The sequence below is a fragment of the Phalacrocorax carbo genome, chromosome 6, assembly GCF_963921805.1.
Source record: "Phalacrocorax carbo chromosome 6, bPhaCar2.1, whole genome shotgun sequence".
Taxonomy (NCBI): domain Eukaryota; kingdom Metazoa; phylum Chordata; class Aves; order Suliformes; family Phalacrocoracidae; genus Phalacrocorax; species Phalacrocorax carbo.
Genome location: NC_087518.1, coordinates 20,283,737 through 20,309,693, shown reverse-complemented (window position 1 = coordinate 20,309,693; position 25,957 = coordinate 20,283,737). Strand labels below are relative to the sequence as shown.

Sequence of the window (25,957 nt, the reverse complement as noted above, 5' to 3'; positions counted from 1 at the left end):
ACAGGTGTGAAATGCTAATCAGTCCAGGTTAATAACTACCCAAATTATTACTACACTGTTACTGTGCTTTTCCTACATTCTCCTCTCATTGCAGTGCTTCACACTCCCACAAACTGGCTCTCATGAATTATTTTAATTCCGTTACTCTTTTTTTTCCCTTCTCTTCCCCCCTCAGAAATGAGTATTTTGTTTTCTAAATAAAATTATTTTAAATTATAACCAGAGGAAGAAATTCTACTAATTCTGTCTGGATGTTTCTCTTATACTGACAACAAAGAGAAAGAATAAAGGTATGAAGAAAGAAAAAATTAACAGTAAATTTTTGAAGGATGGACACCTGCAAAAGGAAATGAAAGGAATGGCTTGAGATAAACAAAAAAAATACCTGAAAGGTGAAAAGCTTAGATAACTTTTTTTTATTAGGTCCTGGAGAAATAGAATTAAAAAGAAAAAAGGAAATATGAAAAAACTCAGTGGGTAGAATATTGGCTCTGTACTCGTGCACTCAGAGAGGCTTTATAGAAATGAGACCCCTCCAGAAAAAGTGCAGGAATTTGCATACATGAGAACTAGTCATAGCTTTCAAGGTCAATAACTATACAGCATCTTTCCTCTCATTTCACTGTACTGTAAGATAAATGGGTCATCAGTAGATAGATTTATATATGCCCTTTAAACCAGACTGTCATCTATGATACTCAGAAATTTCCCACACATTAAGAGTCTTAAGAGTCCAGTTGGGAAGTACTTATGTAGAAGGAATATGAGGTTCTGCATTTCCAGGTATATTTATTTATCTGCTTCTCCATAAAAAGTTAACTCTTTCTCCCACCTCTGACTGACAGCATTCATAAATTCACTGAAAGCTGCCCAGACACTACAAAACGGTCAAACAAAATCATGTTGAAATACACAGGAGACAAGACCTACATGATGCACCTGTGGGTACCCTCACATGAGGAATAGACAGTAGTCCTTTCTAACAGTGAACAACCACCCCACTTCCCCACCCCACCCCTCCAGTTCTATATCTTCTCATCCTGGATTTTTCTTATCTTTCTGTTATTTGGACAGGCCCCATATAAGATGTGTCAATTATATTATTTAAGAAAAAATAATCTTTTATTTGATAAGGATTCTTCCAATTACATTTCAGTAGAATATACACCCATCTTGTTTTGCCTTCTCTATAGCATTGAAAAAAATCCAAGGCATACTTAGCAGCTAGAAAATAACTAAATTGATCAAAGCGGTGCCTTTCGTAATGTTATTTGATCCTTCTTATTTAATGGAGAATCACACTTCTTAGAACAAACTCAGTTTTGTCGGAAAGTGATACAGACAGGCTTCTACTTCAGCCAGACATCTGAATCCAAGTCTCCAGAAGAATTCTCGTATACCAGGTCAGATAACAACAGAGGCTTTGAAGACTTCTTGATGATTATTTCAGGATTCAGAGCATCCTAAGGATTCACAACAGGAAAAAAATGTGCAGGAAAAACTGACAAATGTAAACTTGCCTTTTTACATAAGAAAATAGGGAGTTAGATATAAAGTAAATTCCCTGGTTACCTTTTGAGTGTAGACTTACTCACCACTACCATACTGCATATCCCATAAAACTTTCCCCTGCCAGTGGAAGACATTTCTTTTCCTCTCAATTTCTCTGTCTGCATAGCTTCTCTGGATGAACGCCATATTCCCCCTGCATACCCTACTAACAAAGTGCTGAGGAACCACACAGTCGCTGAAAATGCTACACTACTCTAGGTTTTAAATATCTGCCACGCTTTTGGGAGAGACAAGTGTGGATTCTGTTTACTAACAAGAATTTTTACCTAGATAGAATTTATGGATAAAATGCTTAGTTAAAAACATCTGCAGTACTGAAGAAGTTACAATAATACAGATCCACAGAATGCACCATGAAGACCATACTAAGTATTCCCCACGCCTTTGTCAGCATCTCAGTTGGCTTCCACCTTTCTTTGGGTAAACTGAAATCTTAATTTCTGATAGGAATATCTTTGGTTAGGATAGTTGCTGCCGCTTCTTTCCTCTTCTCTGCTATCAAAATTGGTGCATTCCTGTGAGGAAGAAGTCAAGCAAAGGTGCCAGGAGACCCACATGGATGACCAAAGAGCTTCTAGAGAAACTCAAATGGAAGAGTGAGGTTCACAGTATGTGGAAAAAGACACTGGCCACTTGGGAGGAATACAGGAATGTTGTCAGGGTATGCAGAGATGTCACGAGGAAAGCCAACACCCACTTGGAATTAAATCTGGCAAGAGATGTCAAGGGCAACAAGAAGGGCTTCTTTAAATACATCAGCAGTAAAAGGAAGACTGGGGAAACAGTGGGCCCACTGCTGAATGAGGTGGGTGCCCTGGCGATGCAGGATGCAGAGAAATTGGAGTTACTGAATGCCGCCTTTGCCTCTATCTTCACTGCTAAGGTGGCCCTCAGGCATCCCAGCCCTGAGAGGGGGGAGAGAAGATCTGGAGAAAGGAGGACTTCCATTGGTTGAGGAGGATTGGGTCAGAGATAACCTAGGCAAACTGGATCCTCGCAAATCCATGGGCCCCGATGGGATGCACCCGTGAGTGCTGAGGGAGCTGGCAGGTATTCTCCATCATCTTTGAAAGGTTGTGGAGGTCAGGAAGAGGTGCCTGAGGACTGGAGGAAAGCAAATGTCACTCCAATCTTCAAAAAGGGGCAAGAAGGAGGACCTGGGAAACTATAGGCCAGTCAGTCTCACCTCCATCCCCGGAAAGGGGATGGAGCAGTTCATACTGGAGGTCATTTCCAGGCATAGAGAGGTTATCAGAAATAGTCAACATGGATTCACCAAGGGAAGATCATGCTTGACCAACCTGATAGCCTTCTATGATGGCATGACTGGCTGGGTCGATGAAGGGAGAGCAGGGGAAGTTGTTTATCTTGACTTCACTAAGGTGTTCGACATTGTCTCCCATAACATCCTCACAGACAAGCTAAGGAAGTGTGGGTTAGATGAGGGGACTGTGAGGTGGACAGAGAACTGGCTCAACAACAGAACTCAGAGGGTTTTGATCAATGGTGCAGAGTCTGGTTGGAGGCCTGTCACTAGTGGTGTTCCTCAGGGGTCTGTGCTGAGTCCAGTCCTGTTCAATATAATCACCAATGACCTGGATGATGGGATAAAGTGTAACCTCAGCAAGTTCACTGATGATACCAAGCTGGGAGCAGTGGCTGATACACCAGAAGGCTGTGCTGCCACCCAGTGAGACCTGGACAGGCTGGAGAGCTGGGCCAACAGGAACCTCATTAAATTAATCAAAAGCAAGTGTCCTGCACCTGGGGAGGAACAACCCCATGCACCAGTACAGGTTGGGGGCTGAACTACCAGAAAGCAGCTCTGCTGAGAAGGACCTGGGAGTTGCTGGTGGACAACAAGCTGACCATGAGCCAACAATGTGCCCTTGTGGCCAAGAAGGCCAATGGTATCCTGGGATGCATTAAAAGCAGTGTGGCCAGCAGGTAGAGAGAGGTTATCCTCCCCCTCTACTCTGCCCTACCTAGTGAGGCCACATTTGGAGCACTGTGTCCAGTTCTGGACCCCCCAGTTTACGAAGGTCAGGGAACTGCTCAAGCAAGTCCAGTGGAGAGCTACAAAGATGATCAGGGGGCTGGAGCATCTCCCTCATGAGGAAAGGCTGAGACCTGGGTTTGTTCAGCCTGGAGAAGATAAGACTATGGGGGGATCTCATCAATACTTACAAATATCTGAAGGGTGGGTGTCAGGACGATGGGACTAGACTCTTTTCAGTGGTGCCCAATGACAGGACAAGGGGCAATGGCCACAAGTTGGAACACAGGAAATTCCACCTAAACATCAGAAAAAACTTCTTTCCTGCGAGGGTGACAGAGCAGTGGAACAGGCTGCCCAGGGAGGTTGTGGAGTCTCCTTCCCTGGAGACATTCAAAACCTGCCTGGATGCGTTCCTGTGCTCTAGGTGTGCCTGCTCAAGCAGAGGGGTTGGACAAGATGATCTCCAGGGGTCCCTTCCAACCCCACAGAATCACAGAATGGTAGATCTCCTCAAGGGAAAACTACAGAATAAAAAAAAGTAACCTCTTTTTTTCCTATTGCACACACACCCCTTTTTTTTTTTTTTTTTTTTTTTTAAGTAAGCTTTCTCACGTTTCCTGGGGCACTACAAGGTAATGTGGGGAAGCGTACATTACTGTACTTCCCATCCTTCACAGTTCCTCAAGTAATATTTCCAGAGTACATTTTCATTAACCTTAAACTTTTCTGGCTTTAGGTTGCATGTCTATAATACAGGCCTTTTTACACACCGTGTACATTTAAAACCTCTCAGAATACAGTTGTATCAAACTCTTAACAAGGTGTGTTGGGAGCATCATACAGAGATACATTACAATAGCACAGAGTAGAAGAGAAAGCAGTTCTTAAACTGAGTGACATCTACCTATCCATACATACTTTCTTAATTTTTTCTAGCTGATCACTTCTGAGTAAGATTGTTATACATGAAGAAAAAGAACGTAATATTCTAGAAAACTGCTAAGGAATTAATCTGTTTCTTTGTTTTCAAAAGCAAAATAAAGATAATACCATGAAGACATTGCGAAAATAGGTTCATAGGTTTTTATAATTAGGCAGAATGGCATAATAACTGTTAATAATAAGAGTTACATATGCAGGAAGGAGAAAATAGAATATGTATGGTGACTATGAGACCTAAGCTCTTCTAAGTTAAGAGCCGATTATAAGGCAGATGGCACAAGAGCAGCAAATTAGGAGCAACTAAACTTTTGAGTACTGCTCAATGCAAACCAAAGAATATACTTTCAATGTCTGTCTTTGTGCACATATTACAAAAAAATCAATAACAAAATCTTGAATTTCATTACCATGTTATTGTAAATGTTCTTTGCCACCCACCTCTACTGTAAATTTACACCTAAAAATAAGTACAGCCACCTGTTGCTACTACTAAAATTGTTTAAGCTGGAAATATTCATTACTTTAAGAAGTCACTGTTCTTAGTTACCTTTTCCTCATGTCACATCATATACTGCCCTACTGAGCATTTAGACCATGTTTTCCTTTGTCTTCCATTTGCTGCCAATGTACCTACAGAAGCTGTGTGTGCATATGTGTGAGTGCGTATCTTTCTCTCTCTGCATTCAACTCCAGTTGAGCTTTCACTTTTCTAATTCTGTCTCTGCATGCCCAGCCAATTTCTTATTTCTCCCAGATAGCTAATCTGATGCATCTCCTTGACTGTCTCCGTGTTGGAATGGACCATCCTGGTACTCCATCGAATGCAATACCAAGGTAAACTGACAGCAAGAAAAGACACTATGCAGAAAGAAACAAACAAACAAAGAAAAAACCCAGATAGTGCTGCATTCTGACTCAACAGACCAGATTGTAAGACCTTCTCATAACGCTATGTATTAAAGAGAGAGGTCATCAGCAAATGAATACCTTCTACAGACACCGTAGAGAAAATCTGGTCTCACAACAAAAAAGTCTTGAGTATATTCTATGTGAGAAACATAAGCGTGGACTTCTTCTGTCAACGCTATCAACACTACCACGGCTACTTACCATATCTTCCAGAATCTCCAGTCATGAGGAGGTCTATTATAATGGGCATGGTAAAGACACAGTAAGTAGGCAGACAGAGGAGTTACAAACAGAAATATGCATGACACTACTTTCCATGCATAAAAACTAATTAGGCCCCAGTTTTTCTGATTAAATCACATCAGAATTTCTTTTTTATTCTATACACTCTCCATAATTAAGGATATTTCTAGACAACAAGAAACTTATAAGCCTAAGTGGGATAAAATAGTGTAAATGGTAAAACAGTGCTAGAAATATCTGTTCTAGTTTAAGATATTAGGAAAAATTTCTTCACTGAAAGAGTGGTCAGGCATTGGAACAGGCTGCCCAGAGAGGTGCTGGAGTCACCATCCCTGGAGGTATTTAACAGTCATGTAGATGTGGCAATTCAGGGCACGCTTTAGGAGACAGGGTATTGTTGGGTTGACAGTTGGACTTCACGATCCTAGAGGTCTTTTCCAACCTTAATGAGTCTATGATTCTAAGATGCAGTGAGAATAAAAAAAAGCTTTACATGTTTAAACATAAATTTTATTTTAAAATTATTGGAATGTTATCCTTTTTCATACTTAGTGGATTCTTCAAGCTCATTTTCAGAAAAAATTTATATGCTTTTGAATGTGTAGTTTTTGAAGTTATGCATTATTTTATGCATCTGTTAGTTAAAAAAAAGCTATTGTTAAGGTAGCTAAACCTCACTGCTTTACTGAATTTAGTTTATTTCTGCCTATCAGAAATGGTATTTTCACTGCAGCAGATCACTGACATGTAATTGTCGTGGTTTAGCCGGCAACTCAGCCCCACACAGCGGCTCGCTCACTCCCCCACCGGTGAGACAGGGAAGAGAATCAGAAGGGTAACGCTCGTGGGTTGAGATAAGAACAGTTTAATAATTAAAATAAACAACAACAACAAAAATGCAATGGAAAGGAAAACAATGAGAGACGCAAAACCCGAGGCGATGGAGGGGGGGAAAGGGGAATGAACCACCAAAACAAACCACATGTGATGCAGCTGCTCGCCACAGCTGCCCCCATTAATATACTGGTCATGGTGTCACATGGTGCGGAATGAACATCCCATTGGCCAGTCGGGGTCAGCTGTCTTGGCCATGGCCCCAACCCTCCCAGCCTCCCACCGACATGACGGAGCGCGGGAAGCTGGAAAGGTCCCTGACTACTACAGGCACTACAGTGAAGAGAATTAACCCCTTCTCAGCCAAAAACAGCACAGTAATACAAAGAGCTAATTACAGCTCTTTGCACATCAAAGCATTATTACATATATTTAAATATGCCTGAACCACTGTACTACTACTCCTTGTTACTATTATTTTCTTTTTTTTAATCACTGGCAAAACCCCTTCTTAAGCCTTTTCCACTCAATGTTTATATCCTATGCAAACTGCAGCCCAAGACAATTCATCTCCTTTTGAAGCAATTTCTGAGGTCTTCCACAGCCATGGCAGCAGCTTGTCCCTTCCTCTTCCTTGCAGGTTTCCTCATCTAAATAATTTGATATTTTGCTGCTTTGTGGTATGAGTTAATTAACTGTGAGTAATTTTGTTTTGTTTTGGTTTGTCATTTGCACCTTCTCCTCTTAACAGCTATTTTCTGTTATTTCTCTCAACAGAGGAATTATAGGCATGCCCTCTTAACTACATCAAAACAAGCATTTCTCACTTAGTGGAGGTGAAATAAACACGATGTAGTATCAGATTAGGCATTCTTGCCATATTCTGCAAAAAATGATGTTCAAGTTTCCTAACTCAATGGTGGCAGACACGTATTTATAAGTCAATACAAATCAAGTCATTACAGCTTTCTAATATAGGCCACTTTTTTAGTGGGATGTATTCTGAAGAGCTACAAAACTGTTATCACTCTACTCTGAACTTTCTTGGATGAACATTATTCACATAATAATGTTCTTCCAAAGAGAGCAAAGAACATTTTGGGGCTTTTTCCTCTGCTTGGAACAAATCTAAATCTAATTTGCTGAAAACTAGGACAATTTTGACCACAGTAGCTAATGTAGTCTGTGCCAACTGTCAGGACAAGCCTTAATCAAAACTCAAGAGTACCCCACAAACATGCTGTACTTTAGATTAGACCAAGCTACACTTACTTAATTTAAGAGACAAAATGCATATACTGCAATACTCTTCTACATATTGTGATGTTTTCAAGACATATGCTTGTAAAGGAAAAACACAGCACATATCATATTTGCTAACATTAGTACCAATTACCTCAATGTAATGAGCAGCAGTTGTCCTGACTAGACGTAGGGATGAATATGAATTCTTTAGTTTATATTGATAGCAACAGAGTAACGTAAACAAGCTATATTGTAACATGACTAAGGCAAGGAGTGGATGAGAGTTCAAGAGCTTCAATTCAGCACCCAAACAGCAGTCCTCTTTCCAAAACAGTCATACAGCGTGGCCCTGCCATTATTAGTACTTTTAAACAAGAGGCCTAAGAAGGCAGCTATTAAAAACTAAGATCTTCAGTAATGTGTGGGGGCCAAGTCAGAAACCTAAGCAAAATTCAACTGTTCTGTGCCTATAATGCTTTGCTTATACGTAAGCACTAAATTTCACATACAATTATTAGTATTACTGATATTCTCAGGTATGTATTGCAGGGCTGTCAACTTATGATTTACCACCTTTCTCCTTTCAGTTGTGTCACAAGAATAGCTCAACATGTTTTCCTCCAATGTATTTGCTTTGTTTATTTTTTTTTTCCTAGGAAGCTTTTTAGTTATTTGATACAGTCCTACCTGATCTGCTTGCCTTCTCGAACATCATATAAAGAAAAAAAGACATCTGTGTCTTCTCCAATTGTATTGTAGGTGAAGCTCTTTAGACTGAGGAAGAAATGATGAGGCACTGGCATACGACAAGCTTCCCCATGACGCTGACGAATTGTATCGACCTGATTAAAAGCAGTGACAATTATTTTTAGTTTTTCACAAATAAGAAACATGTGACCAACTTGATAATTTTAACTGAGATTCTGCTATCCTTTCTCTATCAAGTAAAAGCTTAATCTCAAATATATTCTACCTTAGAGATACATGCCAGATTGTTTTCTTGCTCTATTTTTTCAGCTTTTGATTTGAATAGTTAAGAAATTAAAATGACCAAGTAAATATGAAATAAATGGTTTATGCATATGAAATCTGTTTTCATCCAGTAAACCAAGTTAATCCTATTTCTCATTGTCTTGATTTTAGTATTGAAAAACTAAGTATAATAAGATGGTGCTAGGGTGGACCTTGATAGTTTCCATTTAAAGCAGATGGACATCAAAGTATTTTTAAGGACAACTTTTGTTATGTTATTTCTTTTCAGCAGCTGCAGTTCATTTATGGAGGTCATTTAGAACCAGGCTTCACAGGTTAATATGCCCTGCCGGTATAACAAAAATAAATCTTAACAGTTGATATCACAAGCAACCAATAAAGTCAAAACCAGAAAGGTTTACATTTTCACTCAGTGTATCAAGACCTATTTACAACAGCGAAAACTAGGGTGGAGAAAAAAAAGTATAATTACAAATAAAATTATTCTTTAATTTTTATATCCCTTTATATCCATTGTATGCTGATCTTTATAAGCAGGTTGCATGAATATCTTATGCTCACTAAGCTAGTCTCCTCTGAATGTGTAGACAAGTACATACTAACAAAGAATATCTTAACATTTTCAGACTTTGAACCCAGATTTGTACTACTTGAAATGAATTCTGTTCTGGATTTTAAATTAAATCCAAGTAAATCCTCATCCTTTAAAGACAGGTATCTGTGGAAGCACAGTTCTTCTGGAAAGATTAGACCCAGATTCCATGACCAGGAAAGGATTACAATGCTACATAAAGGATACATGAAACAGAAGCCTACTAAGTCACACGTTAGCAGGTGAAAAGATGACTCACATGGGCAGACTGAGGCTTTTGATATTACTACAGAAGTTGATCTTTTAAGAACAAAACAGCTAAGGAAAAGAGGCCTATACTGGAGTTGAAGAAGGACCTTAATAAGGTAATTACTTGAGTATCTTATAGGGAAGTGTTCTATGGGTAAGGACTTACCCAGTGATCTCCATCATACCTCTACATACATTACCAAACACTTAAAGGCAATAAAAATTTGTATGTAGGTGATGTTTACCTGTGATGTGCTCTGCTGGACACTGTGTCTACTTGACAAATGCTGTGGAGATACAAAATAGTAAAATTTAAACCTTTTTAAAAAAAAGAAATATTTACATTATATTTGTGGAACATTAGAAGATTATTACCCACTTTTCACTGCCTTTTTTCACTGTAGATCATCACTCACAAGACCACTAGCTTTCCTAAAGGCTTTTCTCAGTTAAGCCATTTCTTAGCCTAACTACTTGAATTTACAGGTGGTATTTACCTTAGCCTGTAATGAAAATGGCTGTCACAAGCTAGACAGAATTTCCAAAACTGTAAAACATTTATTTTCAAAAAGTCCATCACCCTATACTGTATAATCTATGTGTTCTCTTCCTGAATGGGGGATACCTCACCACTAATACTCATCTACCAGTATGCTGTCTAAGAAAAGGTGCATTTGTTAAAAAACACAGACATCAGAAAGAAGGACAGATTTTAGATTTTGTTTAAACTTCTTGCTCTGATCAAAAGATGAAATCCTGATAAATGGCTAAGGACTCTTCTATAATTTCAGCTGGCCAACACCTATAAAGAAGCATCAGTATAAAGAGCTACATCTCCGAAACGGAACTCGGGGCATGATCCTGTATTTAAAGCCCTTTATGCCAAAAGGAGATGTCATAATCAGAAAATGGACTGCAAGGCTCACTGAACCAATTTAATCTCCAAAGGGAGATTTAAATACTACTCTAAACTAAAAAGGTTTCAGAGACATTTAAAAACATCATTCATTCTGCCATGCCTGTTCTACACACATTCATCTTAACATTAGCATTGTAAACTGAAATACTAACATTAATACTACCACATATTAATAAATATTGTCTTCACTCACCCCCATCACTATCCTTTTATTACATACCCAGCAATTTATTCTGACCAAACATACACACTGTGTAGCAGGACCAGCATGATCTGTTGATAACCTCATAGCTTCAAGGGAAGTGAAAGTAAAAGATAGTCCACAAAAATGTATTCAAGCAATACTTTTTCCAAACTACACCTTTGTCTTTCACACAGAACAAAAATAAGACTTTTTAACACAAAAGAGATAATCTTCATAATGAGACTAAATTAAGAAGATATCAAGTTAAATGGCATATTTTGACATCTGTTTATATTCACAGTTATAAATACACCCTCCTTCACACCATCAGCAGAAGAAATAATGATCTCCCACTCCATTGTTTATCTAACTACTGTATTGTCTTCTGAATGTTAAAACTCTAAGTTTAGGCAGCTGATTTGCCTATTCAACCTTTTTGTCACCTGCAACCACTCAGAATCAGCTGGCATAGGAATGACCAGTTATTTAAGCTGCTCAAGCTCTCCTGGCTTCTTTTGACTAAAATTCATCTCTAAATCCAAGCAAGAAAGTGGGAGATAACTCAACTGACAGATATATGAGAGGTAGTTCAGAGACCTACAGTTTCCTCAGCAAATACAGCTTCTTACAGTGTGCATATTTAGGTAAACTTGTAACAATAGGTGACCAAAAATCAAGTTTTAAAATTTTTCACGATCAAAAGACTAGACTTCACTAATTCACTGCTTTTATGCTTCAGGGCTATGCTATTACGATACAGACAACCACTGGCTGAGTTAATTTTACATACCCTTGCCTCTGGCTAGGCAAAGTGTCCAAAGCGTAGATGCTCTCTTGGAAGCCATTTTTGGCTACAGGAATGAGACGGTGACTGAAAATAGCCAACACAGATTTACCATGGGTAAACCATGCTTAATCAACCTAACTGCCCTCTCTAGGGTAAAATGACCAGATCTATAAATGAGGGAAGACTAGTGACTGTTGTCTATCTTGAGTTCAGCAAGGCCTTCACCACAGTCTTCCACATCATCCTTGTACCCAGGTTGTGAAGCTACACCTGGATGGGTAAACTAATTATATTGCTAAAAAGCCCCCAACAAATAGTTGGGATGTCAGGCTCAAAAGGTAGTGGTTGATGGCATGTATTCTTCAGAGGTCTATCCTGAGACCTATGCAGTCTAATAAATTCACAGATGATGCTAAATTGGGGGCAGCAGTCAATGAATTCAAGGAGGAGGCCTCCGATTCAGAGGAATCACAGAATCACAGGTTGGAAGGCACCTCAGGGATCATCTAGTCCAACCTTTCTGGGAAGAGCACAGTCTAGACAAGATGGCCCAGCACCCTGTCCAGACGACTCCTGAAGGTGTCCAACGTGGCCGTGTCAACCACTTCCCTGGGGAGATTATTCCAATGGTTGACTGTCCTCACTGTGAAAAATTTCCCTCTGGTGTCCAATCGGAATCTCTCCAAGAGCAACTTGTGTCCATTCCCCCTTGTTCTCTCCATGTGACTCCTTGTAAAAAGGGAGTCTCCATCTTCTTTGTAGCTGCCCCTTAAGTACTGGTACACGGTGATGAGATCCCTTCTGAGCCTCCTTTTCTCAAGGCTGAACAAACCCAGCTCTCCCAGCCTGTCCTCGTATGGCAGGCTTCCTGGTCCTTTGATCATCTTGGTGGCCCTTCTCTGGACCCCTTCCAGCCTGTCCACATCCTTTTTGTAGAGCGGGGACCAGAACTGTACACAGTACTCCAGGTGTGGCCTGACAAGCGCTGAGTAGAGTGGGGTAATGACTTCTTTCTCTCTGCTGGCGATGCCCTTTTGGATGCAACCCAGCATCCAGTTGGCCTTCTTGGCCCCAGCAGCACACTGTTCGCTCATGTTGAGCTTTCTGTCCACCAGGACCCCCAGGTCCCTTTCCACAGAGCTGCTCTCCAGCCAGGTGGATCCCAGTCTGTGCTGCACTCCCGGATTATGTTTTCCCAGGTGCATGATATTACACTTCTCCTTGTTGAACTTCATAAGGTTCTTGTTGGCCCAACTGGATCTAGGCAATCCAGAGGAATTGGTTAAAAGGAACCCTATGAAATACAGTAAGGACAAATACAAGTCCTGCACCTGGGACAGGCTAATCCTTCCATGGTACAGGCTGGGAATTGACTGGCAGGGTGCTGCTAAACAGCAAGCCAAACATAAGTCAGGAGAGCACTCTGGCAGCAAGGAATTTTAACTGTTTCTTTTAAGAGGAATGTAACCAGTAGATTTAGAATAACATTTATTCCTTTTTAATCAGCATTCAGTAAACTACATTTGAAATCTTGCACCCCGTTCAGCAAAGGGCCACCAAAGCAGCTGGGAGCTAGAGCACATGCTGTATGAGAAGAGATAGAGGGAATGCAGCTTTTTTTAGTCTGGAGAGGATAAGGGTTGGAGGTCACCTGATGGCAGCCTTCCAGTAACTATGAAGTTGTCATCAGGATGACACAGCCAGGCTCTTTACAGAACTGCACAGCAGCAGGACAAAATACCAAGGTTAAACTACAACATGGAATATCCCAACTTTCCAGGAAAGAAAATAATCCCATTAAGGCAGTCAAGCATTAGAGCAGGGACCCAAACTTTTTTTTTTTAAAGAATTTCAAGATCCAATCGGACAAAGCTCTGAGCAGCCTAGTCTAAATTTGGTGTTGACCTTGCTTTGAGCACAAAATTTGACTAGATCTCCCCTGAGGCCCTTTCCAATCTGAAAAGCATTGTGAGGTGATGTAGAAATAAGACTGTTAAGTAGCTATCCATCTTCCTAAAAAAAAAAAAAAATAAAAAAAAATCAGTTCTACCTTTATTTTTCTCAAAAGACAGTTGCCTGTTAAGATTGTGCAAACTTCAACAGATAAGATGATCCATTGCCATATATCTTTCTCCATCCAAGTGCTTCCTGATGCTTAAACTGAATCCTTGCCATTCTAACCTAGGGCCACCAATTCTTGTCTTGTCCATCATTAGCATGAAAAGACATTAGCATGAAAAGATTAACAAATTAATCTTGTAATTCCAGTATAATACTCAAATCTTCTACAAAACTACCTAAGCTTGTAGCATCCCAACCTGTACTTAAGCAGCAACAATCGGCTGCAGAAGTTAAAACCTTGCATTTGTGATTCTCACTTGTATCTTACACTTTTCAGATAATTTCTTCATTTTTTCTACATTATTTTGAGTTCTGATCCTTTCCTCCCATGTACTACCACTTTCAACCTTGTGGTATTAGCATATTTAGTAAGCATAATTCCTATTTCATCATCCAGTCATTAATGAAACATGAAGCACAACAGAATAGAGGATGACCACAGGAAATTAAACTGATTCATCCCTCCTCCTATTTAACCAAATTATTGGTAACCATTCTTCACCACTTTTTTCCTGAACATGGGTTTTCTAATTAGCTTTGTGTTTACTTTACAGTAATTTCATCTAGCACTAATGACCTTAGGAGAATTCCAATTAAAAAAAAACAATTAAAATCTTTATGAAAATCTAAATATGGTATCAGCTGCTTTTCCTCTATGCACTAGACTCATTTATGTTCTGGAAGTAAATTAGAGCTTTTAAAAATTGCTTATTCTGAACAAGTTCACAGCCACTATTACTCACCTCCTTGCTGCAAATAATTTGATTTTTTTTCTTTTCCAGCATTTTGTACAAGGAGGGAATGATTACTAGCTGCTCTGTAGAGGAATAGACAGGGATCGGCGACCGGAAGATCACGGGATGTGATGGAAAGATAGACTCCTCCCCATAGGAGTGGCAGGAACAGGAAGCGCAAGAGCTATATAAGCGTGTGACGCAGTTAAATAAACGGACATTTTGTATCCATCATATTGATGTCTGTGCATCACTGTCCCCAGGGTGGGTAGAGCCCTGTGTCCCGGAGATATGCGGCCCAAGATAAGTTCTCCCATAGAAGCATACAGCAACACTGCTCCTCCTCCTCCATCACTTTTTTTAAAGGTATAAAGTATGCTTGCCCTTTGCCAGTTTTCTGGAACCTTACCCATCTTTCCAGTGATTGTCACTGATGTCCTGGTATGGCTTCTCTAGATATCCCAAATGGTATGTATATATTTCTAAACTCCCTGGAACTGATAACTACTTTATAAACCCCCCCACCGTTCAGGCATGACTCCTTTCACTTTTTCACAGGTATCATTAGTGATCTGACACAGTTTACCACCTTACCAGAGGTTGAGGGGGGTGAAAAGAATGCCATGTTATTTTCTTGCATCATGTACCAATTGGTTTCCCCTAGTATAAAACTTTTTCTTTAGTTTCCCAGTTACAATCATTTTATTTATAGAAAGCTGTTTCTCAATACGATTGACAATATTTGCTTGTTATATCTTAATTTGCCTTTCCAATTTTTCTATTTACCCATTTCTGCTATTCTATTATCCTTTTCTATGCTTCTGTTCTTCTATACTTGCTCTTGGTAATCTTAATTTCCCTTTCTTTCACTCCAGTGACTGAAGGCAATGAAAAATTCTTAATTTATCCAACTTGGCCTCTTAGTATCTTGTGGTTTTGGTTTTAATTTACTGAAAGAGCTATCAATTCTCCTTACGTCTTTTTTCCCATCACACTTGCTTCTTATGATATCTTATCTACCAGTATTAGTTTTTATTGTTGTTCTTCCTCCTTCCTTTCCTAACGATGCTTGATAAGCAAATCCTATCATTACCAAGTCAGTCTCAAACTGCTTTCTATCTTCATATTCTCAACTGACTTCTCACTAGGGCTTAGAACCAAATGTACACAAATCTGTCCTCTGGCAATCTGCTTCATTAAACAAACAAACAAAAACTCAAAGAGATTTTGTGAGCTTCCTGCACAGTTTGTGTCCAGTTTGTTTCCTTTTCTAGCAGAGTTCGGAGCAACTGAAGTCCCTATTTTCAAGTTTTGTAACTACTTATTCTTACCAACCTCATCTTCCATCTGAATAAAAAATAAGCAATTATGAGGTTATGGCAGCATTACTTTGAAACTTGTCTATTTATTAGAAGCTCTGGTAAATGTGGCATTTTTTTCAGATGGTTGAAAGAAATGGCTAAGATCTAGCAGTAACATAGCCAACAGTTGTGCCTTTCATGCACCTCTTAAATTAATCCTGAAGATACATGCATCAATCCACTTATAGAAAAGCTAGATATATTTAATCACCAGGTTTGAACATTTCTGATTTTTGCAGATGCCTCCAGACATTTGTGTCTTGTAACCCCTTTCACTAAAAAGCACTATCGAAGTGTTTCTGACTTTGTGATGGCCTTGCGTTGCTAAATGACAGCTTCAATTTAGTGGCAACCTCCAGCACTGAGCTTGGTGGCAGAATTCTGACAACATGTTTTCCCCACAATCTCAAAATGTAAATTTTAAAAAAGTGTTCTATCATATTAGTTAAGATCATGAACACTGCGATACAGAAAGAGCAATTTGGTTTCCCTCATGAGTAAAGCAATGACTTCTGACAAATGCTGTGCATCCTGAAGCTACTGGTATTTAGCTTCGTAATGAGTAACCTGGAGAAACAGGATGTACAAGGCCTCAGAGCACCACAGTTCTGACAAAGAGATGAATACGGTAGTCATACAGTAGTCACAAATATACTTAGCAATGAAAAAGGAGAGGTATAAAAGATTATAAATTTTTAAAATTTAAAATTTACCAAGAAAAGTAATGCTATGTCTAATGACTCTGTATAAAATGCCTGAATTTGTTGTCATAGATATTGAAGTCTAATGTGTTACCTTGTCCATTGTTCTGCTAATATGAGACTGTTTGCTATGCTACATTTAACATTCTACAATCCTGCAAATATGAAAAAGTAATTAGGCTCTCTCAACTACTCCCACAAGATTATTTTACAACATAAAACCTCACTGCCCATTTGAGAACCCATTAAGTATTCTGCCATCAGTAAGGAGGATTCTGTCCCTGGGTTTTTTATAAAATATTAAAACCAAACGCACACCCACATTAAAAAAAAACAAACCCTAAAACAACAACAAAAACCCCACCAATATCCCCCTCCAATTACTGCCAAATGTAAGTTAAAAAATAACAAGTTTTTAGTTGTTTTGGTTCCTGAAATTGCCTTCTAGCTATGAACTAGATGTGATTAGACAGCACTGTCTTCCTGAATCTATGAACTAAAGCAACATTGAAGTGTGACCTGACTAATGGTCATGTCCCGATACCAGCACTCATCTGAGCAGCAAACCATGCTGTGGACATTTTCTTCAGGACTAAGATGGGTGACATACTACACTCTGACACACTACTCTGATAATTAAGTATTAGCTATTATCTGTACTACAAGTATTCAGAGTAAAAAAAAAATCTTCAGAATGAAACAGAGTAATAAAGCAATTCTGTTAGCAACTTATCTTGCATTCTCTGAATCATTAGTGATTGAATTTTGTACTGAGTTGTTTCTCTACTGTATTTGAAGGAAAACTGCTATGATAGCACCAAATCCTCCTTGGACTATGGCAAATCAGGAATAAACATTAAAAATTAATACTGTAGAATGATGTACTTCAATATTTCTTATGTAATAATTTTTATTTCTTTTCACAAAATCCACTGTTATATGGTGCTAATAATCCAAAACAGCAAGACATATAGACTGTTTACAAAACATGCCTTTGTTTTAGTGAGAAGTACATCCTGCATATCAAAAAAAACCCACCTAGCACAGACCTATCACTCCCACATCTTAGACAGCTGCATACATAACTTTTATGCACTAACATGACTGTACTAGTCACTAATAATGATAGAAGTTGGAACTCACTGCAGTGAAGGAATTGTACTACTTTTCCTGAAAATCCTAACATTCTTATTCAAATGCACCACATGTGCTTCCTAAGGGACATTGCCACACAACAGAGATGGCCTTAATGTTCAAGGATTAGTTTTGCTTAAATTAACTTATTCACTGGTCTTCCCCCTTTCTCTCCGTTTCTTTGGGCTCAAAAATCTTTGAAACAGGGGAAAGGTATTTATTATCTATGCAACTAGTAGAAGAAGCAGACTTTTCACTGAAGTATTCTTCATCTGCAGCCTCCCTTGAATGAGCCAAATAGTGGCTCTCATGGACTTTCTGGACTCACATAAAGTGTTGATGGACTCCAGGCTTGAGAAGCTTTAACTAAAGGAGGAAGTAGGCTGATCAACACTAGATCCTGCAACAGGAAGCAGTTCTATTTCTCCCAGCAAGTTAATAATTGCTGTTTGAAGTAACAATCAGGTAACCCAAATGCATGCCAGTCTGCTAGCCGCCTTCATCAATAAAATTTGCTAGGACACCTGCCTGGCACATGGTGCTTACACCTCTGCAACATACCACCACAGTGAATCTCTGGAGCTTCCAAGATTTTGTATTATTTCCCATCTGACATAATTCAACATAAGTATACTTGCAAAAGGCAGTGGCAAACTGCGGATTATGCAATATAATATCTGTAGAATACATGCAGGAGCCAGAGGTCTAGGAAACCTGACCTATAAAGAAGAACTGAAAGAAATGGGGTTCTTTAGTCCAAAGAGGAGATGGCTGAATGAGACAACAAGCCTTCAAGTACATAAAGGATGGTGCAAAGCAGCAGGAGTAATCTATTTCTCTGTGGACACAATAGGAAGATGCGAGGTTTAACTTGCAGCAAGAAAGCTCTATGTCTAAGACCACCATTAATAAAACTTCCAAACTATGAGAACAGTGAATTGAGCAAAAAAAGATTGCTGGGGTAGGCTGTGGAGTCTTAATCCCTGGAGATTTTTAGAAACAGAAAAGAAATTGTCACAAATGACAGAGGCAGTTGATCCTGACATTAATCAGGAGAATGGACTAGATGACCTTTTAAGATTTTCCAGCCCTATTTTTGTTTAGTTGTACAAATAAATAAAAAAAATATTATTGGAAATTCATTTAATGCTAGCATATTGATTTTAGCAACAAAGACCAAAGTTTAGAAGGATTCCCATTAGCTGTATATGATAGATCTGGGTTTTTAGAACTTCTTTTACTGCTTCTGAAACAATAGATTTTAAAAACAAGAAAAATGTAGGAAGAAACAAGATTCAAAGTTACCTTCACCAGTTTTCATACCATGTTACTTTGTAAATTGAAATGAAAATATATACAAGCATGGCATTTCCGAAGAAAAGTTGGTTCATTCTTACTAAACTCAGGATACTAAAGACACTGACTATTCTTGTGGTTAGGGTGCAAATGAAAGAGACGTTCACCTTATGATACTATTCTAACCAAGAAAATATGTAAGAGTAAAGAATAAAAACTCTTCCCCTCCCAAAGTGAAAACTCAAAGGAATCTCCCACAGATTTCTTACCATTTTATAAAGATCTGAAACACTGATCTGATCTGAATCCACAACCTCAAAGTCCTTCCGAGGAACTAAATCTAGGCCCAAATGTCTGCAAAAGAGAAGGAAGAACAGTGGTAAGTATAACATACATTAGTGTGTTCACTATTATCTATTAACCTGTGCTTAGTCAAGGGCAAGGACACAAGAAATACTAAACTATTTAAGTCTTTTTGCAATTCTTAATCATTAAACAGATAATCCTTCTAAATAAAATTAAATTTAAATATAAATCAGAAAACACTATGAACTTGTTATTTTGTGTTCACTGACTTCAGTGGAGCTATAGCAATTAATGCTAGTGGAAGATTTGGGCCAATATGTTGGTGCAGTATCCGGAACAAGTTAATTTCATACATAGAAATGTAGTAGACAAATAAAGTTAGTACTCTGGTTTCTGCTGCAGTATTTGAGTAGGTTTCTTCACTACATAATGAAAAAGTTCCATCAGTAACCCTGTTCAAATATGCAAATAGATACTGCACCTTGGAAGCTGCATGGAAATTCCTGGTGTTCATGCAACTAAACCCCCAACTTCATCACTGTATAAACATAGTATTTTTTTCATTATAAACAATAACTCCAATATCAACAAGAATTTTCATCTGTATTTGTAACACATACATACAAAGAACACTTTTAATTACTCTGAATTGAAATAATATTTTGGTTCAAATCAAATATATAAACTATTTTTTAAAAAAGTATACCAGTGGAAAGAGGATGACTACTTAAGAAATTCTCTAGTAAAGAAGGCAGTTCAGGTCATAGCTGCATGCGAGTAGTAGACAGAATAAGCTGTTTTGCATCCAGACAAATAAATGAACAACTATTAGCAATTAATTAATAACTGTAGACTGCAGAACAAGACAACCTAAAAGGTGCCACAAACCAACTTTTGCTCTGTAGATCTTCAGGTTCTGAGGCATAGAGAGTACTGAACATTACAATAAAAAGTTATTCTAAACACACAGATTAAGAGTAAAATTGAAGAAACACATGAATTAACCATTTTCCTGCTTTCATTTTTCATAACTGTGATATTTCATTTGCAGATACTTTATATTGAAATTCTTAAGAGTCAAAGAAAAAATTCAGAAGAGGTGCCCTCATGGACTACCTTTGCACACTTTCTGTCACTAACTATAAAAGAAAAGCAAAACTCAATTTAATTTGTAAACAAAGAAGGAAACATTCTGCACAGACTTGTTCCTGATGGCAAATGAAAATTTTTATCTGAAAAAAACCTTTCAGGTACCACAGAATAATTGTGTGGTGCAATAAACAGAAGCCTCCAGGCAATACAGTGTCTCTTTCTGAGCATTTAAACTTAAAACAACAACAAGGAAGAACCAATGACCTGTATGAAGCCCAGTTACTTTGTTGACCACTGTACTTTTAATCTTTTCCCATAAGCTTTCCAACTCAATATTCTTTTCAAAAATTCGCTTAATCAGGATACCCTTCTTTAATCATATTCCTAAACCATCATATCTCAAAAGTATAGCTCAGCCCTGATCTACTTACTTGTGTTAAGCAGTACTCTAACTACCATTAAAATATTGTACTGACCGACTGAAATTTCCACATTCTTCTTTGCCAAAACCAATTATATTTTCCAAGGAAAAAGGAATGGCTTTCCTTCTTCAATGCAGTTTTCATGCCAAATGCCAGTTTCTAAACTTTAAGGCTAAATTGTGAAAGTGATGGTTATACATCTTTTACACACTTTGTTTTGATTAAACCTATCAAACACAAGTCATCCCTGGCCCAAGACCAGTACCTGAAAACTGCAGCTGAAAAGATGAAAATTACTGTATCTATTTACCAAATGAAAAAGATTGAAATAAGAAGGCACTAGGTAATCCTTAACCAGAGCTGCCATTTGAGCCTATTTACAAAAGAAAGTCCAAAAATATAATAGGAAAAAATAATGGTAACAGGTAAAAATAGTAATATGCACAGAGTCCACTTCAAAGTTTTTGGAAAAACACTAATGCTCATCATATTCATTCACGGAAGTTTTCCAGAATCTGAATATCTAAACCTCCTGCAAAATACCTGGTCACTCATATGTGTACACCCCCCCCCCCCCCCCCCCCCAAAGTATATTCATAAAGGAATTTCTCCTCAACATACAGATATTAAATTATTTTCTAATGACATTATCAAAACCACTTCTAAGTGCATTACAATTACAAAGCACTATTACAGTTTTACAGAAAAAAAAGTCAAAGCTAATCATAGCCTGATATGGTTGTATTCTCATAATTTCAACTCTAAAGAACTGAGGCCAAACAGTGGTTGGACTCATTACTCAATATATGACAAAGATATTATCTTCTACTTAATAATGTCAACACAACTGCAGTAGCATCCATGTGAATCTTATCTGCTAACCTATTTTTAGTTAAATCCCTCAACGCAATGGATTTCCAGCTCAGAAGATTCTCCTTGTCTAATAGTCCTGGACAATACTTGCTCCCAGCAAATAAAGGTATCCTTTGCTTTAGCACTAACATGCTGTCATTGATTGTGCAGGTGAAAGTTCAGGTCTATGCATTTAATTTGTATCAATTATTTTTTGTCCACGAAGGTCTGACACATAATGCTTGAAATGGCAATGACAGTCAGTGGCCCACTTTCACTCTCTATTATCAAATACTGGGGGAATGTAAGAGCACCAGCTGCCAAGCAGTATTTCTCCACAACACAGCATCCATAAAAATTTGATAATATGCTGTTTTGTTTATTTGACATCTGCTCTCTCCACAATACTTTCTTTTACAAGCATATTCATGAGCTTTTTTTATTCTGCCTTAACATCGAACTGCCTTTCAAAAATATTTCCTAAGTATACCTACAAAGTATCCCAAGCCTATCAAACACCTCTTGTTAGCATATGGCTAGGGTAACTCCAGACGGCATTTAGATATTCCTTCTCTTCCATATGGAAGTCTCTGGGGTGTGGGGGTGGAGGGTGTAATCCACCACCCAAAATCTCTAGATATTTTTCTCTCAAGTAATACGAAGACAAGCCGATAGACAAAAATACTAGCACTTTAATACTGAAAGATATGAACATAGAACTCTAGTTCAGGTTAACTGGGCTTCTAGAGAAAATCAACTTGGTTTTAATGGTAATTTCAAAGAATGACCTAAATTTCTAATATTTTCATTTATTGATAATACAATGCTACACCATTTAGAATTTATAAATTCACAAGTCATAACAACTATTCCTAGAAGAACCTTGCAGAAATATGTTATTTGTCTAAAAAATGTCTTTAAGAGCACATCCAAACTTGAAGAACAGAATGGGAGTACTCATCACATCTCCAGGGTGTGCAAGATCTTAACCCCTTTGCTCCAAAAGCTTGCACTTTACTCTTTTCAGCTTTAATTTTGCAGCTATCAATTTTCCTTGTATTCCTTCTCTCACTACATCAAAACCTCATTTAACATCATTCATATTTCTCTTACACAAATACATTTATAAAGGTGGTGAAGGGAAAGGAATTTATCCTGACAGTGTCTCACATGAGCTATGTGCAGACTTAAAAAGACAAGGGAAATACAGTACAGAAATCCATGGAAAATGAAATATGAAAAAAACATGTTTGTGAAAATTAGACTGCGCTAATAGAACTTGATACTTTTCTTTGACAGAATTAAGTTATCTTGCACACAAAGAAACTACAGAGGCTGTAATCTACGAAGAAATTATTACAGCATTCATGTAATGCTACACATGAAATTATTTCTTAAAATAAGGTGATGCGATGAAGGTAAGTAATCTTAGTAAGGAATTGATTAAGGGTAATGGCAGCAAATACTTCTGAGCATGGAAGTAACAGACCACAGAGAGAGGTTATTATGGTTTTCCTCAAAGACTGACATTTAAGAGAGTTCCTTACAGTTTTAATCCCTGTTTAATCATTAGTCCAGATAAATTCAGGAGAGGGGAAAAATCTTAAATATTTAGACAGAAATGGCAATTATTCTGTCTGCAACTTTCTTAAAGGCATTTCATTATATTTAAATTGTTCATTCCTATTTTGATCACCTTTGATGCAACAATGACAACTACTGTAATAAGAATTTCTTTCATTCTCAAATTGATTTCCAGATATTACAACCTCATATGCACATTTAATACATATCTTCAAACACATTTTACAAAACTTCAAGCTAATTGTTGCAATGCTACCAGGAAGCAATTATTATTCATTTTGTGTAACAAAAAATGTGACAAGAGGTCAAGTCACTCTAAAGTCCAAAAATAATCTTCTAAGGATGTGAGCACTGAAATTTAAGGACGTTACGAGTTTTAATGTTATGGTTACTTCATTGGATCACACTACTCCCTCTACAGTTTTACACATATTACTAGCTAGCGGGTACTAACACTGCATCTGCCACTGGCTTTCCGACTGCAATTTTCAGGCAAAAGAAAGACCATGACTTTAAATCATTATTTCATTTTATTTGTATGACTGTGTGAAAGATTTATTTTTAACATTTTTTCCTGTTTTTCTTTTTAAACATTTATTTGTAACTTTTGGCTATCTGTGGATCTTCCTGTGCAGAATTTATGGCAGCCATTTGGAAAATTTCTTTTAATGCAATGACTTTAATAACATTTTATGTGAAAAGGAATAACCTTTGACTAAAGAGTAACAAAAGCCCACAAATTCATCTTTTTTATGGTTTTTATCTATCTAAAATCTTGCAGTATTGGTGGCTCCCCTTCCCCTACTCTGTTTCTGAGCCTAAATATAGAGTATCTATCCCACATTTATAGGGAAAGAAGTAGCTTCCCTCAATATAAAAGGGAAAGTCATTGTGCTTAGAAACTTGGATACTTTCTATTAATCTCCTGACAGATATTATATTAATTTGAAATAATCAATCCTGAAAATCATTTAAGATGACCTTTGATTTTTAAGTTCAATTACTTTGAAGAAATCTTCATCTGCCTTTTTGGTAAATAAGGTATGCACGTACTGCTGCAATTAATTTTTTTTTTGCACTGGAGCAGAAGCAGAGTGTTCACGTTTCAAACAGAAGCTCTGTTAGGCTTCACCTGTGTTTGATGCTAAAGACCCTAGAATTAAACAGGTTTTTGTTTGTAGAAAAAGTTTAATTCTGGTTCTCCTTTCTAAGCACTAGCAGAAGTTGAAAAACTTATCAATTCATTTTAAAAAGCCCTAAACAAATATTTTAATATCAAGTTTCTATTTTACTTGCAGCATGATTTAAAATGAGATGATAAACTGCAGATTTCACTTTATAAGATGATTTAAAATAAGATGATGAGTTGCAGACCTCAGTTTTATAATGTTTGTTTCCTGCTTTACAAATTTTTCCTTGTTATTTACAGACCATTGGGTACTGCCAATAGCATTTCAGAATTTAATAGATCAATACTCTAATAAATTTTATCAGAGTGAAGCATTTAAAAAAAAAACACAAATATTTGTAACATTCTGTATAAAACCTAGCAAGATATGCAGGAACGAAGATGTGAGGGATAAAATTCTGTTAGCAGAAATACACAGAATAATGCTTAAAACTGAAAGTCTAAAACCACTAATGCTGGGAAACTGGAAGAGGTAACAAAGCATCACAAACAGGATGCATCCAGGACCACATTTTTGTATTGGGTAGAAAGAATGTGTAAGCAACAGAAAATTAAATTGCTACAGTAAGTGGAAATCAGTATTGCATTATGAGAATGACTAACAACAATACAAAAGATTAGAAGCAATAGTTATAAAATAACTTATACTCCTACATTTTTAACAGAGCAAAACTTCTTAATATTTAGTTTAAGTTTACAAAAATAAGCAAAAGATGTTCACTGCAGTAGTTCTAAAAACAGTGTAAATAACTTTTTCCACACACACAAAAAATCTGTATCTATTAATCCAGGGAGTGTATCTGTTCCTTGATTTCCACCGACTCCTACCAGAACGCAAGGGACGACTCCTGCCAGAACTGCTGACAGTGTATTTAAGGGAAAACAATACCAGTTCAACAAACTGAAAAAACCTAACTGGTGGTGACAGGAAGTTTGCATCTCTCCTTCCCAAATAATACAATGCATTAATGATCAAGGTCAAGATAAGAGTAGCTTTACACTAAATAAGCATACATGCTACATCTTAGATGTGTGAGATTACCGGTTTCCTGAAAACTAGTCATAGAATGGTCATGTGTCCAAAGCTTGGTCATAGAATGTCTCCTATTAGGTTGTACTATCTTGAATAATACAGACCTGCTCAAGTTGTGTGTATTTAAGTTTCACAGTTAACATTAATACATGTTAATTACAACATTTATAATTTATTTTATTTGTAAATCTCAAGTGTAACAGAATAAGCAACTAACATTATTACATTATTAGAGAAAGGGCGGGACTATGTGAATGTGTATATGAAAATCATTAGGTTTTTTAACTGATTAAGAGATGTGGTCATGAGTTTCATGATAAAACTCAGAGAGATAAAGTAACGAACTGTCTCAGAAATTCTATGGAAAAAAGCAAAGTTGCAGAAAGACCTTTCAAACTCACAGACATTTATAATTAAATACTGCATAACGTACAGATTAAATTAAATATCTTTTCAATCATACACCCTTTTATGGAGTTCCTTTATTGATACCCTCTTCTGTTTAAGCATGTACTCTGATATCATGTACCTTTTTCTCTAGGGAGGCCACTACCTGTTCTTACATAGTAAGAAACACAGATTACCCGCCACCTACCCCCCACAAGCATCCTAAGCAGATGAATTTAATCATTAACATATTTATATTTACTGATTTCAATGATGA

General features: G+C 37.5%; 1 protein-coding gene across 12 annotated transcripts in view; it reads right to left on the bottom strand.

The window, feature by feature from the left end:
* The window catches only part of DOCK3 (dedicator of cytokinesis 3), a 222,954-nt gene that overhangs the window by 121,979 nt on the left and 75,018 nt on the right, over positions 1–25,957 (bottom strand). For all 12 annotated transcript variants that reach the window (XR_010373348.1, XM_064454097.1, XM_064454103.1 and 9 more), the window contains exons 7-9: positions 19,085–19,169; positions 9,824–9,865; positions 8,432–8,586 (exon numbers count right to left, since the gene is read on the bottom strand). Coding sequence is in view for 11 of the 12 variants with exons in the window: in XM_064454097.1 (XP_064310167.1) it covers positions 8,432–8,586; positions 9,824–9,865; positions 19,085–19,169 (282 nt within the window). In the remaining variant the exon portion in view is untranslated. The remainder of the gene's footprint in view (positions 1–8,431; positions 8,587–9,823; positions 9,866–19,084; positions 19,170–25,957) is intronic.